Source organism: Aquarana catesbeiana, linkage group LG02, assembly GCF_042186555.1.
Source record: "Aquarana catesbeiana isolate 2022-GZ linkage group LG02, ASM4218655v1, whole genome shotgun sequence".
NCBI classification, from domain to species: domain Eukaryota; kingdom Metazoa; phylum Chordata; class Amphibia; order Anura; family Ranidae; genus Aquarana; species Aquarana catesbeiana.
In genome coordinates this window covers 58,558,905-58,575,784 of record NC_133325.1, presented here as the reverse complement: position 1 = coordinate 58,575,784, position 16,880 = coordinate 58,558,905, and the positions used below count along the sequence as shown (strand labels likewise).

General features: G+C 42.8%; 1 protein-coding gene across 1 annotated transcript in view; it reads right to left on the bottom strand.

Moving 5' to 3' along the window:
* TMEM135 (transmembrane protein 135) overlaps nt 1-16,880 on the bottom strand; it is a 523,462-nt gene that overhangs the window by 21,195 nt on the left and 485,387 nt on the right. Inside the window, exons 7-11 of the mRNA XM_073612956.1 lie at nt 14,011-14,052; nt 11,489-11,635; nt 3,896-3,965; nt 1,314-1,481; nt 373-436 (exon numbers count right to left, since the gene is read on the bottom strand). Coding sequence (XP_073469057.1) covers nt 373-436; nt 1,314-1,481; nt 3,896-3,965; nt 11,489-11,635; nt 14,011-14,052 — 491 coding nt within the window. The remainder of the gene's footprint in view (nt 1-372; nt 437-1,313; nt 1,482-3,895; nt 3,966-11,488; nt 11,636-14,010; nt 14,053-16,880) is intronic.

Sequence of the window (16,880 nt, the reverse complement as noted above, 5' to 3'; positions counted from 1 at the left end):
AGAGAAGGAAGGAAGATGGGGAGAGGACAAGAGAAAGAGGGAAAAGGAAAAAGTGAGAGAATGAAAGGAGAAAGAGAAAGAAAGAAAGAAAGAAAGAAAGAAAGAAAGAAAGAAAGAAAGAAAGAAAGAAAGAAAGAAAGAGAGAGAGGGAGAGAGGGAAAGAAGGAAAAGAGAAAGGAAGAGAAACAGAAGGAAAATGTATATATATAAAGAGAGAGAGAGAGGGAAGAAAGAGAGAAGGAAAATAGAGAGAGACAGAAAGAGAGAGAAGGAAAAGAGAGAGAAAGAAGAAAAGGAAAAGAGAGAGACGGAAATGAGAGAGAGAGTGAAAGATTGATTTATTTTTACTCACAGATTTGCCATAGGACTTACCAGCAATGAGGGCATGAAGCTCATCATCCAAGTTCCGCACCCACCTCAAGAAGCAGCTGGTGCCCTGAATAAATAAATAATTATCTATGTACATTACACTATATTGGTTTCCAAGTTTACACCAATATCTGTTCCTATATTTTAAATAAACCAATAAATCCATGTTTGGAAACATCCACTTAACATTCACTTAGAGCCAGTTAAAACATAATTTTGAAAGTCTAGCTGAACACAACTACAAAGTTAGGCCTATCTTTTTGACCAAATGGACAGGATTCCAGATCCTGCAGTCACAAAACAAGTACACAAAGAGACATCAGTGCTTGTTTTCAAAAAGACTATATTATAACTTATCATATGTTTTCTAGTACACCATGGAATGGTTATTAGCCATACCCAATGTTATTAAAGAGACCTTGTCAGTCTAGGAGCCTGTCTCTCCTTCTTTCCCTCCACTACCATTACAACCTTTGTGAGTTTGTCTGGCACTCAACACATCTGGGAGTGTTGGATGCCTTTGCCCCCTGCTTTGTGCTGTGGTTTCTTCCATTGACCCCTACATGACTGCTGAGACGTGAAGTGACACAGGGGTCAGAGGAAGCAGTGACAGCATGTGGCAGGGAACACAGGCACCCAACACTCCAGCTGCAGTGCTGGAATGCAGGGGAGGTGGACAGAGGCCACCGGAGAGGTGAATTCAGGTACAATAATTTCTAGAGTCTAGAGACTGACAAGGTCTCTTTAAAGTGTATGGAAAACTTTACAATGATTTGCCCTTATCTGTTGGCCTGCTAAATATGCAATTGAAAGAATTTTGTTTGGTAAGTGCACCCCTCAATCATGTTATAAATTTAGAGATGCTCTATGCACACGTCCCACGTTACTTCAATTAATCAAAAGAAAAAAAAACGTACAGTAGTGGACGTTTATAGCCTACATACCTTATAAATACTGACAAAGGAACCCAGGAAAGCCCCCAGCTGAAAGTTCTCCTTATTGTAGAACAGAGAAAGTAATCGGGAAGGTTTTGTAAACATAACACGGAAGGCAGACGGGATCCGGAGGCAGCACTGGATCAAATACCCAACGCTGAACATTCGAATGAACCCCTGAAAAAAAATATCGTTCATACATCATTTAGAAAACTCCATTTGCAAACATAGATAGAAGAGATACCCGGCCTCGTATCCAGAATAATGTTACCGTATCAGGAGTTGAGGCATCTTGGGGGTAACAGTTTAGCAAAGGCCTTTTCTGTTCCAGCATGTCTGCGCCCCTGTGCACAAAACCAGTTCCAAGACATGGTTTAATGACTCTGGTATGGAGGAACCCGGGTGGCAGTGGCCTGCATAGAGCCGTGACCTTAACTCTACTGCACCTCCATGGGAAGAACTGGAACAATGAGTGTGAGTTTATGGCCTCACAAATTCTCTTTTTGGCTTAATTGCCACAAATTCTCACAGAAACACTCCAATATCCTATGGAGAGCCTTCCCAAAAGACAGATTGGAAGCCGTTACAGCTTCCAAAGGTAGTGAGTGGCAGATGGGGATGATGATGGGGGGGGTGTAAACTCCATAATAATGGTATGATGATCAGGTGTCCTAAAATTTTTGGCTCTATAGTGCATCATATACTGAAACCCGGTTTTAAAAATATTAAGATTCATAAACATGATAATTTGCATTAAGCTAATGTGTGTTTAAGTGAACTGTAAAAAGACGATAATTTTGCTTTAAACATACACTCGCTGGCCACTTTATTAGGTACACCTTGCTAGTACCGGGTTGGACTCCTTTTGCCTTCAGAACTGCCTTAATTCTTCATGGCATAGATTCAACAAGATGTTGGAAACATTCCTCAGATTTTGGTCCATAGTGACATGATAGGATCACACAGTTGCTGCAGATTTGTTGCGAATCTCCAGTTCTACCACATCCCAAAGGTGCGCTATTGGATTGAGATCTGGTGACTGTGGAGACCATTGGAGTACAGTGACCTCATTGTCATGTTCAAGAAACCAGTGGTGAGATGATTGGAGCTTTGTGACATGGTGCATTATCCTGCTGGAAGGAGCCATCAGAAGATGGGTACACTGTAGTCATAAAGGGATGGACATGGTCAGCAACAATACTCAGGTAGGCCGTGGCTTTAAACGATGCTCAATTAGTACTAAGGGGCCCAAAGTGTGCCAAGAAAATATCCGCCACACCATTACACCACCACCAGCCTGAACCGTTGATACAAGGCAGGATAGATCCATGCTTTCATGTTGTTTACACCAAATTCTGACCCGACCATCTGAATGTCACAGCTGAAATCGAGACTCATCAGACCAGGCAACGTTTTTCCAATCCTCTATTGAACAGTTTTGGTGATCCTGTGTGAATTGTAGCCTCAGTTTCCTGTTCTTAGCTGACAGGTAAGGATGAGCTCCAGCGTGTTCACATGCTAAACGTGCCGAGCCCGCCAGGAAGTCGGCACGACGCAGCGCTAATCACAGGTAGGGAGACATTTCCTGATCTCTGCAGCTGCATATCAGGAAATGTCTCACTGATTGTGATTAGCGCTGCGCCATGCCGACTTCCTGGTGGGCTCGGCAGGTTCAGCATGCGAACACGCCAGAGCTCATCCTTACTGACAGGAGTGGCACCCGGTGTGGTCTTCTGCTGCTGTAGCCCATCTGCTTCAAGGTTCGATGTGTTGTGCGTTCAGAGATAGTATTCTGCATACCGTGGGTGTAACAAGTGGTTATTTGAGTTACTGTTGCCTTTTATTCATCTCGAACCAGTCTGTCCATTCTCCTCTGACTTCAACAAGTCATTTTCCTCCACACAACTGCCGCTCACTGGATATTTTCTAATTTTCGGGCCATTCTCTGTAAACCCTAGAGATGGTTGGAGTCCCAGTGGTTCAACAGTTTTTTAAATACTCAGACCAGCCCGTCTGGCACCGACACCCATGTCATGTTCAAAGTCACTTAAATCCCCTTTCTTCTTTATTCTGATACTCGGTTTAAACGTCGGCAAGTCCTCTTCACCACATCTAGATGCCTAAACGCATTTGGTTGCTGCCATGTGATTGTCCCATTAGCCGTTTGTGTTACCGCGCAATTTGACAGGTGTAGCTAATAAAGTGGCCGGTGAGTGTATTTTCAAGATCACTGTAAGGTCAACCAGCAACCTGAGTTTGGACTTGACCAACTGGAAAAATTGTACGTTAAATGCAGACAGCAGTGAGTGAGTTCAACAGTCTAGGTCGAGTTAAAGGCAATTGTAACTAATTTGATTGATTAAATGCCTAATCCCAATTAACAGTGATAATGTTCATGTCTCTTGGACCAGATCTTTGGCTAAGCATACATGGGATAACATAAAAAAGGTCTGTTTGTTCGTTTGTATTAGAAATTTCATTTAACAAAAGGTCTTCAAAGAAACACGCCTGCCACCCCTGGCTGGATTCCTGGACATCTTGTTACAATTACTGCTTCCCAACCCGTGGATGTTTGGATGTTGTCAACGTACCTTAATGCAGTAAGAGATACAATTGTCTTCGTAGTGCTTGCAACATCTGTGCCTTGGCCCGTGTTTGCATCTAAACACAAAGCCATAAATTACACGGAAGAATGCGACATGTAAATAAAAATTTAAGTGTGTATATCAAATAAATAAACACGAATTCGACCGGGGTCCTTGTATTGGAAAATGCAATGATATATAGCTAGAATAAAATTTCAAGATAAACTGTTAAAATGGTTTTCGTATGATCCAGATCCAGTTAGGTTATAAATAACTCACCATTCATCACACAAGGGTCTATAGACTGACCTGGGATTCGTCTATTAAAGAGCCACTCTGCATTGCTTAGCATCCTCTAATCTTATCTGTTTGCTATAACGCAAGCAGCTCTAATGCCCCGTACACACGATCGGATTTTCCGACAACAAATGTTGGATGTGAGCTTGTTGGCGGAAAGTCCGACCGTGTGTACGCTAGAGGTCGACCGATATGGGTTTTTCTCTGGCCGATGCCGATATTTAGAAATCGCGGTGGCCGATTCCGATATGTGATGCCGATTTTTTTTGGGCCGATATATTTGGCCGATTTTTTTTTTTTTTTTTTCCCTTCATCTCATAAAATCTAACAGTTAGACCCCTTTCACACTGGGGCGTTTTTCAGGCGCTTTTGGGCTAAAAAGAGCGCCTGTAAAGTGCCTGTAAAACGGCTCCCCTGCAGTCTCAGTGTGATATCCTGAGTGCTTTCACACTGAGGCGATGCGCTGGCAGGATGTAAAAAAAAGTCCTGCAAACGGCATCTTTGGAGCGGTGTATACCACCACTCCTGCCCATTGAAATGAATTGCGCACTGCTGCCGAAACGCCTGCAAAGCGTTTTGGCAGCGGCGCTTCAGGGGCGCATTTAACCCCTTCCTCGGCCGCTAGCTGGGTTATAAGCGCCCCGCTAGCAGCCGAATAGTGCCTCTAAAATGACGGTAAAGCGCCGCTAAAACTAGCAGCGTTTTACCATCAACGCATGCCCGCTCCAGTGTGAAAGCAACCTTAAGTGATACAGAAATTTTTTTACATTTAAACATTAAACAAAACAAACCTCCAATCACTTCACTTGTATGTATAATTTAGAAAAAAAAAAAAACTATCTTAAATATTAAATACACAAAAACAGGTAATCAAAACTTTTGGACGAAAAAAAAATGGGCTAACTTTACTGCTTAGTTTTTTTTTTTAATTCATTACTGTATTTTTTTTAAAAAAAAATTGCGTTTGAAAGACCGCTGCGCAAATACCGCGTGACATAAAATATTGCAACAACCGCTATTTTATTCCCTAGGGTCTCTGATAAAAAAAATATATATAATGTTTGGGGGTTCTAAGTGATTTTCTAGCAGAAAATACAGAATTTTTACCTGTAAGCAACAAGTGTCAGAAAAGATTTAGTCTTTAAATGGTTAAACTGAGAATTCCTACACGGAGTTCAGTCTATTGATAAAAAAGAACTTGAAGAGATACAATGTATCTTATCAGACTTGGCAGGCTGCCCAGAGGAGGAGAGAAGATAACTTTCAGGCAACTTGCATTGACTCTATTACAGAAGTCATTTGCAAGTCACGGCTGAAGTTACAATCGGCCTTTTTTATCAGCACAATCGGCCGATGCCGATTAAGTAAAAAACGCCAAATATCGGCCGATATATCGGTCGACCTCTAGTGTACGCTCCATCGAACATTTGTTGTCGGACTTTCCGCCAACAAATGTCGGCTAGCAGGTTCTCAAATTTTCCGCCAACAAATTTTTTATGTCGGACTTTCTGATCGTGTGTACACAAGTCCGCGCACAAAAGCTCACGCATGCTGGGAAGCAGAAGCGGCCGGTCTTGTAAACTAGCGTTCGTAATGGGGAATTAACATACATGATGTGGCACCTTAGGAAATCTCCAAATGCAGCGCACAATTCTCTTCTTCTTTAATGGGATAATAATGAAGCTGCTTTGCTGGTGATACTGATGGAGTTATTGCAAACGAATTTTAAAAGGCTTTTTTTTTTTTTTTTCAAGTGATAAAGAATAATAATAATATTAATAATAGAGCTAAATGAAAAACACAAACAAAAAGTGCAAATTAACACTCACCAAACTTCTAACACAAAATTAGCAGAAGTAGCCCAAAGGGTGGCGCTAAAGAGCTGAATAACCACGTAGTACGTCTTGTACGTCACTACGTTCGTAATTGTTGGCCAACATTTGTGTGACCGTGTGTATGCAAGACAAGTTGGAGCCAACAACTTTCAAACAAAATTCCACGGTTTTGTTGTCGGAAAGTCCGATCGTGTGTACAGGGCATTAGATCCACGAGTTCATGCAATATATTTTTCCTCTTGAGACATCTTAATCTTATTGCTGTATCTTAGAATACTCACACTTTGTTTCGAAATAGTGCTAACTTTTATTGTAAAAACATCAGAATTGTTTTTGCCGCTTTTGCGAACTTTGTAACCTCAGTTTCTTTGTTGTTAGTCCATATACAGTGAGGGGAAAAAAGAATCTGAACCCCTGCTGAGATGTACGTTTGCCCACTGACAAAGAAATGACTAGTCTCTAATTTTAATGGTAGGTTTATTTTAACAGTGAGAGACAGAATAACAACACAAATTTCCAGAAAAACGCATTTCAAAAAAGTTATAAAATGATTTGCATTTTAAATGAGTGAAATAAGTATTCATTCCCCAATAAATCAGCAAGATTTCTGGCTCCCAAGTGTCTTATATACAGGTAACAAGCTGAGATTAGGAGCACTCTCTTAAAGGGAGTGCTCCTCTCAGCTTATAACCTGTATAAAAGACACCTGTCTACATAAGCAATCAATCAATCAGATTCCAATCTCTCCACCATGGCCAAGGAGCTGTCCAAGGATGTCGGGGACAAGATTGTAGACCTACACAAGGCTGAAATGGGCTACAAGACCATCACCAAGCAGCTTGGTGAGAGGGTGACAACAGTTGGTGCGAATGGAAGAATCACAAAATAACTGTCAACCTCCCTCGGTCTGGGGCTCCCATGCAAGGTCTCACCTCATGGAGTTCCAATGATTATGAGAATGGTGGGGAATCAGCACAAAACCACACGGGAGAATCCTGTCAATGATCTCAAGGCAGCTGGGACCATAACCACCAAGAAAACAATTGGTAACACGCTACGCTGAAATCCTGCAGCGCCCACAAGGTCCCCCTGCTCAAGAAAGCACATGTACAGGCCTGTCTGAAGTTTGCTAATGAACATCTGAATGATTCAGAGAACTGGGTGAAAGTGTTGTGGTCAGATGAGACCAAAATCAAGCTCTTTGGCATCAACTCAACTCGCCGTGTTTTGAGGAGGAGGAATGCTGCCTATGACCCCTATGCTTTGGGTTTTTTTTCTGCTAAGGAGATAGGACAACTTCCCTGTATCAAAGGGATGATGTATCATGGGTGAGAACCTCCATCCCTCAGCCAAGGAATGGAAAATGGGTCGTGGATGGGTATTCCAGCATGGCAATCACCCAAAACACACAGCCAAGGCAACAAAGGGGTGGCTCAAGAAGAAGCATATTAAGGTCCTGCAGTGGCCTAGCCAGTCTTCAGACCTTAATCACATAGAAAATATGTGGAGGAAGCTGAAGGTTCGAGTTACCAAACTAGTCAGCCTCAAAACATTAAAGACCCATTCTGCATTCATCCAGACCAGGGTTGATGTCCATTGCATGTTATCCTGGCTCGCTCTGGATTTCAGACCCCCTAGGAGCACCGGTTTGTAAGCTTCTTCTATAGGTCCAAGTACTTTCATTTAAAGTGGTTGTAAACCCTTTTGTGTGACATTTACCTATAGGTAAGACTAGAATAAGGCTTACCTATAGGTAGTGGAAATATCTCAGTTTAGGGGATATTTCACTTGTAGTGCGCCAATCTCAACGGCACATGCACTGTGAAGAAACTGATCACCGTGCCATTTCTTCCCGTGAGTGACGTCACGCGGCTCCGGCCAGTCACAGAGCCAGAGTTTGTGGCCCTGGAAAGAAAGAGGGGCGAAGATGGACATGGCCTGCACTGGGGACAGCGCAAGCTTCGTTTGTAGGTAAGTGTCATATAATGGGCTAGTATGAGATGCATACTAGCCCATTTTAATTTGCAGGCCTTGTGGGGAGCAAAAAAGAGGAAGTAAAACCCATTGGGGTTTACTTCCTCTTTAACGCTTCCCTATAACGTTGTTTGATGTGCCTAAACTGTTGAGCGTAGATAGGAGGATTAGCTGCATAAAGAGGAACTGATCTCTCCATTTTCTTCCTGCAACCGCTGAATGCCCACTTTTCCACCTCTCCCTTCCACAGGCAGCACCTGCAGGAGGAAAATGAAAAGATCAGTTCCCCTATATGCAGCCACCCCCAGCTGCTCCTCCTATCCAGGCATACAGGGGGGATGCAAAGGCCCCCTGCAGAATGGGGCCAGGTCACAATTGCGACCCCCTTTACGTACGCCCCTGGGCTACATGATGCTGAATGTCTTCCAGCCAGGAAATGAGGCAGGTTCTATCTGACTTGCACAGCTTCCAATGCACACTGTGAGAAGCTCACAGTGTGCAGTGAAATCAGAGTAAGCAATTTCAGTACAGGAGAGGAGCCGGTACAACTGTGCAAGACTGAAGGGAGTGCTGAAGTTCGGAATGAGATCTCTCTGCTGCTCAATTGCCATGCTTCAGTTATTTCATACTATGAAGCAGGCACAAGGAAGAATAAAACTTCACTCCAAATAGGTTTTATTTTAGAATTTGTTAGGACGGGGAAGAGTTAACTTTTCTGGGAGGTTTTTATTTCTGCCTGTGAGCCCATTGGGGAAATTTTCCTTCACTTCTTGTTCCTGTGATGTCCAAGCAAGGAATAAGGGGGTGCTGTAGTCACTGAGACAAGAAAGTACAGACAGTAAAAAAAAAAACATTGTGATCAGCATGGCCAATGTCTGAGATCAAGGAGGTATTTTGGGGAAAAGTGGCGTCATTTTTTTATTTTTTTTTTCTGGTTTCACAGTGGACTATTGCCGGCTGCACAAAATCCCAGCCTGAAATCAAAGATTACAGCTCAGACAGAAAGAGAGAGACAGACAAGGTATTGCTTAAAAGCTGTAACCAAACTACTATTGAGCAAAATGAAAAACATATTTCAGAGCTTAGGGAAGGGATTGGCGTATTTGTTCTGCATACGAACATGTTGTGCAATACTTATTATAGAGACTCATCCTTGTGAAAGTGGATTCCTGACATTTTCTCTCTGGATTTGAAACATTTACATGATTTATAGAGGAGATTTTGGCTGAAGTGTTGCATCTCTATTTCTAGAATGCTTTTCTCAGGATAAAGGCAAATCTGCATTCCACATAAAATGGTAGGGTCATCCCACAGAGACTGTCACTTTGCTCATGCAAGTGACAGAGAGATTTCAGAAGTCTCCCCCAACCCATGTACATTCACCTACCCCCCAGCAGTCCTTACCCTGTGTAAGCTCTTTGTCACATGTTGTTGCAGCTTACCAGGGTCGGGACAAAGGGTGGGCAGGAGGGGAAGCCGCCCAGGGCACAGCGGTAGGCTTGGGCACCCCTCGTCGCACGAAAGCTCCAGATCAGTGGCTAGCAACCAGGGGCCATAGTTTCACATCTGCTCTGAGAGCTACTGCTGTGACATTGTGCGCCAACATACCCGCTTTCCACCCGATCCACCCACAGCTGACACAAAAACACACCTTCTACCTACAAGAAAGCAAGTGATTGGCCATTCAACTCCATGACAACCATGGACAGTTGGAGCGAGAGGGCAAAGAATGGGCACAAGGTGGTAACCCACTTTATTGCATGCATTAGGAAGGGACCGCAGGTCTGCATCCTTGCCCTGGGCGCTGGATGTACCTGTCCCGGTACTGAAGCTGGCTTGGGCAGTACATTATGGCGAGAGGTAAAATGCACCCCCCCCCCCCCCATACCCAGGGATGTTGCATTGGCTTTGACACTCCACAGTGGCAGGGGAGCAGGTTCTTATTCAAGTAAAATTACCCAATCCCCCACCCCTCCATCATGGTCTCCAAGAGAAAGCAGGCGCGTTGGTTTTGACACGCCACAGTGGCAGGGGAGCAGGTCCTTATTCATAAAAAAAAAAAACACCCAATACCCCACACCCCTCTATCATGGTCTCCAAGAGAAAGCAGGCGCGTTGGTTTTGACACGCCACAGTGGCAGGGGAGCAGGTCCTTATTCATAAAAAAAAAAACACCCAATACCCCACACCCCTCTATCATGGTCTCCAAGAGAAAGCAGGTGAACACACACAAGGGGAAGGAGACCGAGGAACATCCTGGTGCTCACAGCACATTGAGGCGCTCAGCTCTGAGCACTTCCAGGATCACAGCTGTCAGATTCAAGCATCTGACATCCGAAAAGAGGCAGTTCAGTGGCTCTCTGTCCTCTGTCTGCTTAAACAAAAGTTCAAGAGAGACATTATTAGACCCCTGATGTGCCTATATAGAGGACCTTTCACTTGCACAATGCTATAAAATAGAAAGCCTTCTCATCAGGCCCTAAAGTTAAAAAAAACATAAACAATAAAAAAAAATAAAACTAAAAAAATCTTACAAAAAAAATTTAAATTGAAGGACCTCCCCTTTTTAAACATGCAATCTTAATATACCTAAAAATACCCACACCTAGGAGGCATGTGTGAAGGTAAGCACAAATTGTACAATAATATGAATCTCCATGCAAACAAGAGGCAAGAGGAATACTTTCTTGGCCATCATTAATAATTAACTCTAAATGAATGAGTTTTGTAAAGGTTGTAAAAGTTTTTAAAGCTAGTAAGACAGGCCAGGATGAAGTGTCTGCAGCTTTACTGCTAAGTCTTGTCTATTTTTCACCAATGTACTTCACACACATAGAGAAAGTATACAAATTGTCATTCTACCCACTGGAAGAATGAAAGAGTCAATTTAATTTGCAATAAAGAAATACAAAACATTTTGCAAAATCGTTTTCTCCCATGTTCTTGCTGTCCTTCAACATTTCAGACATCCTACAATCCGATAATGTAGAACTGCCATAGCAAAAAGTATATCATGCAGGTTGAATAAAGGATTTTGCTTGAAGCTCCTGTACTTCAAAAGGCCTGAAAAGAGGCTCCAGCTTTCCAAAGCCGCTTTTCAAAAGCAAAGGACACATGATCAGCAAGAGCCAAAATGAGGCAACCCTTCTCTGGCCCTTACCAGTCTATCAAGGGAAAGTTTTTCAGGCGGAAACTGGGCACCCATGTGACACTTGTTCACTCGTTTTGTTGCGGGAGGTTCTAGGGCAGTGATGGCGAACCTTGGCACCCCAGATGTTTTGGAACTACAATTCCCATGCTGCTCATGCACTCTGCAGTGTAGTTGAGCATCATGGGAAATTTAGTTCTAAAACATCTGGGGTGCCAAGGTTCGCCATTACTGTTCTAGGGTCAGAAAAATCATTTGGAAGCTTTCTCACGTTATATCAATGACTAGAAACTGCTTGAAACCCATCCGAGAACAAAGGCAACATGAAGAAGAAGCTTTACTTACACTGAGTCCATAAGTTTCTTTGTTAAAGAAAATACGTTGATCCTCTTGGATCTCTCTCCCCGCTCCTTGCTCTTCTTCCCGGTTTTGGCATACATGGCCTCAGGAAGGAGTGAATGTGCAGGAATCTCTTCCTTTCCCACAATAAATCTGGACATAAAAATGAATACATATCAGCTGTAGTACAAGAGTCCTCCTTCCACCCCATATTAACCAGTATTATAATCACAGGAAGGGGGTGAGGCACACAGTACAAGCCATTTCCTGCAGTTTTGTTCAGGAAGAGCCTGAGGGTAATGCTGCTTTATCTATGCCGAATGAATGTTGCCTATCCTAGCTTCTAACATCCAACGGACCAGTGGCGGCTGGTGGGCTATTTTTTGGGGGGGGGGCAAACAACCACCCCCCCGTCTAGGTAGGTAGGTCAGCGCACCCCAAACCCCGGCACTTACCCCATCTATGTTGGGGGCAGGTGAAATTGTACCTTCCACCCGCAGCACATAAACGCCGGAGCCTCATGCACCAGGACTGAACACCCAGTGTGCATGAGACCTTTGTGTTACTTAACTGCAGCATTATATTAATAGTCCTTTGAATTTGATTTGGGGCTTGTACTTCAGGTATAAAGCCGACTTGATCTTTACCTATGTAAATCGCTAAAAAAAAAACGTAGAATCTATTTGCAGGAATTTTAGTGAGGTGTTTATTATCATTGTTGATCAGGAAGATGGGTCTGAAGAGACATCTGCTTCATTTTTGTTTATTTTTTCCATCTCATACTAATATAGGCTATGTTATCATCTGATTAAAGGGGGATACCATTCCTTTTAGCTCTAAAAAGTAAGTCAAGATTAAAGGTGCAGAACAAAAAAAAATTGTTTCTTTTCGTTATTTAACTAATTTATGACGAATTTCGTTTAGTTAAATTTGTTTTTGGAATTAGTTTGTTCGCCTTCAAATTCCATTCTAATTTGATTCAAATTTTCTGAATTCGGGTCGAATTGAATTAAAGTAGCTCGAAACGAAAAATATTGAATCGTCATTCCAATTCAAAATTTCGCTATTTCAGATTAATTTAATTTTGTTATTTCCGGGGATTCGTTTACATATGTATTACTAATCAGGTTTATTTCAAATATGTGAAATGTTCAATATTATCCGCTTGCCCTCCAGAACATTTACCCCCCCTCCCTTCATGACCAAGCCATTTGTTTGCCACGCACACAGAGCTTTCTTTTTTGGTGGTATTTGATCACCTCTGCGATTTTTATTTTTTGCGCTGTAAACAAAAAAAAGAGCGACAATTTTGATTAAAAAAAAAAAAAACACAACAGTATTTTTTACTTTCTGCTAGAAAACACATCCAATAAAAAAAAAAATTAAAAATCTAATTTCTTCATCAGTTTAAGCCAATATGTATTCTGCTACATATTTTTTGGTAAAAAAAAATCCCAATAAGCCAATATTGATTGGTTTGCGCAAAACTTATGGCGTCTACAAACTATGATATATTTTTATTTTTTAATAGTAATGGCGGTGATCAGCGACTTATAGCGGGACTGCGACATTGTGGGGGGACAAAACTGCCACTTTTTGGGGACCAGTGACACTAATTTAGTGATCAGTGCTAAAAAATATGCACTATCACTGTACTAAGGACACTGGCTGGGATCAGGGGCGATCAACGGGTTAACTGTGTGCTTAGCTGGTGTTTTCCTACTGTGGGGGAGGTGCTTGTACTAGGGGAAGGGCTTTGATCGGTGCCTCTGCTTTGCAAAGACACAGGATCCATGCCTTCTGTAGTGATAGAACAGCGATCTTCCTTGTTTACATAGGCCAGTGATGGTGAACCTTGGCACCCCAGATGTTTTGGAGCTACATTTCCCATAATGCTCATGCACTCTGCAGTGTAGTTGAGTATCATGGGAAATGTAGTTCCAAAACATCTGGGGTGCCAAGGTTCGCTATCACTGACATAGGCAGATTGGTGTTCTTCTGATGTACCAAAGGATCTGCGGGCCCACTGACACCAATGATGGGGCACGATTCCCCCCACTGATACCAACGATGCGTCACTATTCTACCCCCTGATACCAATGATGGGGCACTATTTTTTTTCAAAATCGTCAGTCTTTTTTTTGTTTACAGCGCAAAAAATAAAAACTGCAGAGGTGATCAAATACCACCAAAAGAAAGCTCTATTTGTGGGGAAAAAAGTACCTCAATTTTGTTTGGGTACAACGTCGCACGACCGCATAATTGTCAGTTAAAGCGACGCAGTGCCATATCGCAAAAAATGGCCTGGTCATTAAGGGGGTAGATCCTTCCAGGGCTGAAGATAAAATTTATCCAGGCTGAATTCTGCAAACTATAAAACAATGAAAATATCACAACAGGCAGAGAATAGGGGCAGGTGGGCAGATCTGATGAGGAATCACATTTCTGAAGGCAATGCCAGGAGTCCAGCGTGTTAAATGCTTCATATCATTCATCCCACATTAGATGCATGCTAGCATTCCACTTACTTGAGGGCTGAGAAGGCAAATCCTTGGAGGCCATCTTTACATCTGCAATGACATAAAGGGATTCATCATTTGTATTGTCCATAAACACATTTTCATGTCACTCCGTAATTGCATTACTACAGATCTGTGATATCAGGCCTAACATAGGAAAGAGAAACAAATGGGCTTCAGTATCGGGACTGATCCTCCCAAAATTGTTGGTTGGCTTCACAAAAACTCCAGCAAACACGGACAGCTGTGACAGATGAGAAACTACATAGCACTGATCTGGTCCGCAAACTGCCCCTCCTTTATACAGACAATGGAAAATGGTAGGTAAAGCAGTAAACAACTGTTCATTTTAAAGTGGTATTAAACCCCAAACCAAAAATGAAATATATTGCAGATTACCAATCATTAGATGTGGTGGCTGCATTTGTTTTCTTTTTTTTGGGAAGTTTTCACCTGGTGATCTGGCCAGTAACAGACCTCCTGAATTAGAAAGCCTCCGCTCTGGATGAAGGAACACAGGGGGCACCTATGAATAGCAGCATTGTCAGTCTGGGGGGGGGGGGGTAGCTGTACTAGCAGATTTAGATATTTTACTTGGGTACATAGAATGAATTATGATAAAAACCTTCTGACTTTACAATCCCTTTAACAGAGGGGATTCCAGGGTTGGTGACTTTACAACCACTTGAACTTCTACATTTGTAGGAGAGCTCGCTCTTTTGAAAAAACAATAGACGTACTGGTCAGCTAACCAGGTGAAAATAAAGGAAAGAAAGCCTGAAAAAAGAAATTGCCTGCAGCCATCACATTTAAAGTGACACTAAACCCAGTAATATGAAAATAGTTCATCTGCCCACCCACAGTGCCCACAGCTTATAAATCTTCTTTTTACAATAAAACACTGCCACTATATACCTTTGTGGATGATCTGTATACCACGGTCAGTAATAACCTGCACAGTTTCCCCAGTGCTAAGAGTTCAGGAAGGAGGAGATTCCCACTGCAGCCTGTATACACGCCCACATGTGTGATGTCAATATCATGTGACCTGGCTAGCTCTGAGAACAAGTAAATGTTCTCTCCAGCATAAAAGACACAACTTAGCATGTGCAGGTCAGCTACCCTGCCTGTGTTATCTGGCATTCCCCAGATATACAATGCAAGGAGGGAAAGATCTGTGCATACAGTATAACATAGCCTTTTTATACAATGCAGAGGATTAACCCCTTAATTTCCACAGTGAGTATACCAAGCATGCTATGCTGTATATACAGACTGATTTTACTATTGTGGGTTTAGTAACACTTTAAGAAGTAATTTGAACAGTGGCGGCTGGTGTTTTTTTTCTTTTGGGGGTGGGGTATCTGTTTGTCGCCCCCCAAAGGAAAAAAACCACTAGCCCCACCCCCGGTCGGCCATCGACATCAAAGCCCCGCACTTACCCCATCTAGTAAGCAGGCAGGCCGGCAGCGTGTCCAGCAACTTTCTTCCTCCTCCACCATGCATCCCCCTCCCCCTAGGCATCCAATAGGATCGCCTGACCTTTCAGCCAATCAGGAAATGGGTATCAGATCTGCGCTTTCTGATTGGTGGAGAGGTGATTCAGAAGCGAATATCCATCTGTTTTTCTAACACACCTGGGTGGGCTCTGAGCGCAATGCTCTGTGCCACGAGTCCACCCTATTTTGAAGCCTATTAGAGCCCATGGCTCTAATCAGGTACTCTACAAAAAAAACCTACACCCGCCGATGTAATTCATGCGCCAGGTGTCCCAAAAGGGGCCGGAAGCATGAATAGGGGGTGGCCGCGGTGGCCATGGATAGATTCATGCTATGCATGAACCTATCTATTAAGCATATAGGCGGGTGGCGTGGATAGAGGGGGCGGCGTCCGTGCGCCTTTAATGGACGGGGCCGCCCCTGAATCTAAAATATTTTAAATGTTTGCTTTTGGATTAAAACTGCTATGTGATAAGCTTTAACAATATCATTAATTTTGCCCAAGCCAGCTTGTATTATGCTAAAATAATGCCAACTTTATACAAGCTCCATATCCATCAGGGGATATAAATCAGGAAAGGCAGCGGGTATACAATGCGGGTATCAATCACAGTGAGTGGTGACTGCAGTTTGCTGATTTGTTTTCGAGGACTGACTTTGTATGCGGTGTGGAAATACACAGTAAAATGCACAGTTTACTGTGTGTTACCTAAAACGCGTGGAATATAGAATTGGCACTGCAGTGCCATTCATCTTGAAGGGCAGACCTTGAAACCTCAGCACACATGCGTTTCAGTGCACTACAGCACACAGAGGAACACCATCTATGTGCTACACTTGGGGGGGAGGGTTGGGTTGGCCGCCATCTTTTTTTTTGTTCTGCATTGCATTAAAGCGAAACCAACTGGGTAATTAATATAGCATATCCAGCTATAACTGCAGCTCTGCAAATGTCCTAAAGTTTTCTCTCTCCCCCTTATCACAATAAAAATATCAAGGCAGGTATAGTTCTGATATTTTTTTCACCGAGCATTCTATAAGAGAGATCGTAGGGGGCTGGTAGGAGCCGTGTTTTGGGAAAAGCTTTTCAGATCACCAGAATATTAACAGATAGAAGAGAGAAGGGTTGATGTACTAAGGCAGTGATGGCGAACCTTGGCACCCCAGATGTTTTAGAACTACATTTCCCATGATGCTCTGGCACTCTGCAGTGTAGTGAAGCATCATGGGAAATGTAGTTCCAAAACATCTGGGGTGCCAAGGTTCGCCATCACTGTACTAAGGCAATGCCTGGAAAAAAATGCCAAGGACTGAGCAGGTAGATAGAACTCCCTATGTGCATTTCAAAGTTTAATCATTCTAATTGGACTTTAACCACTT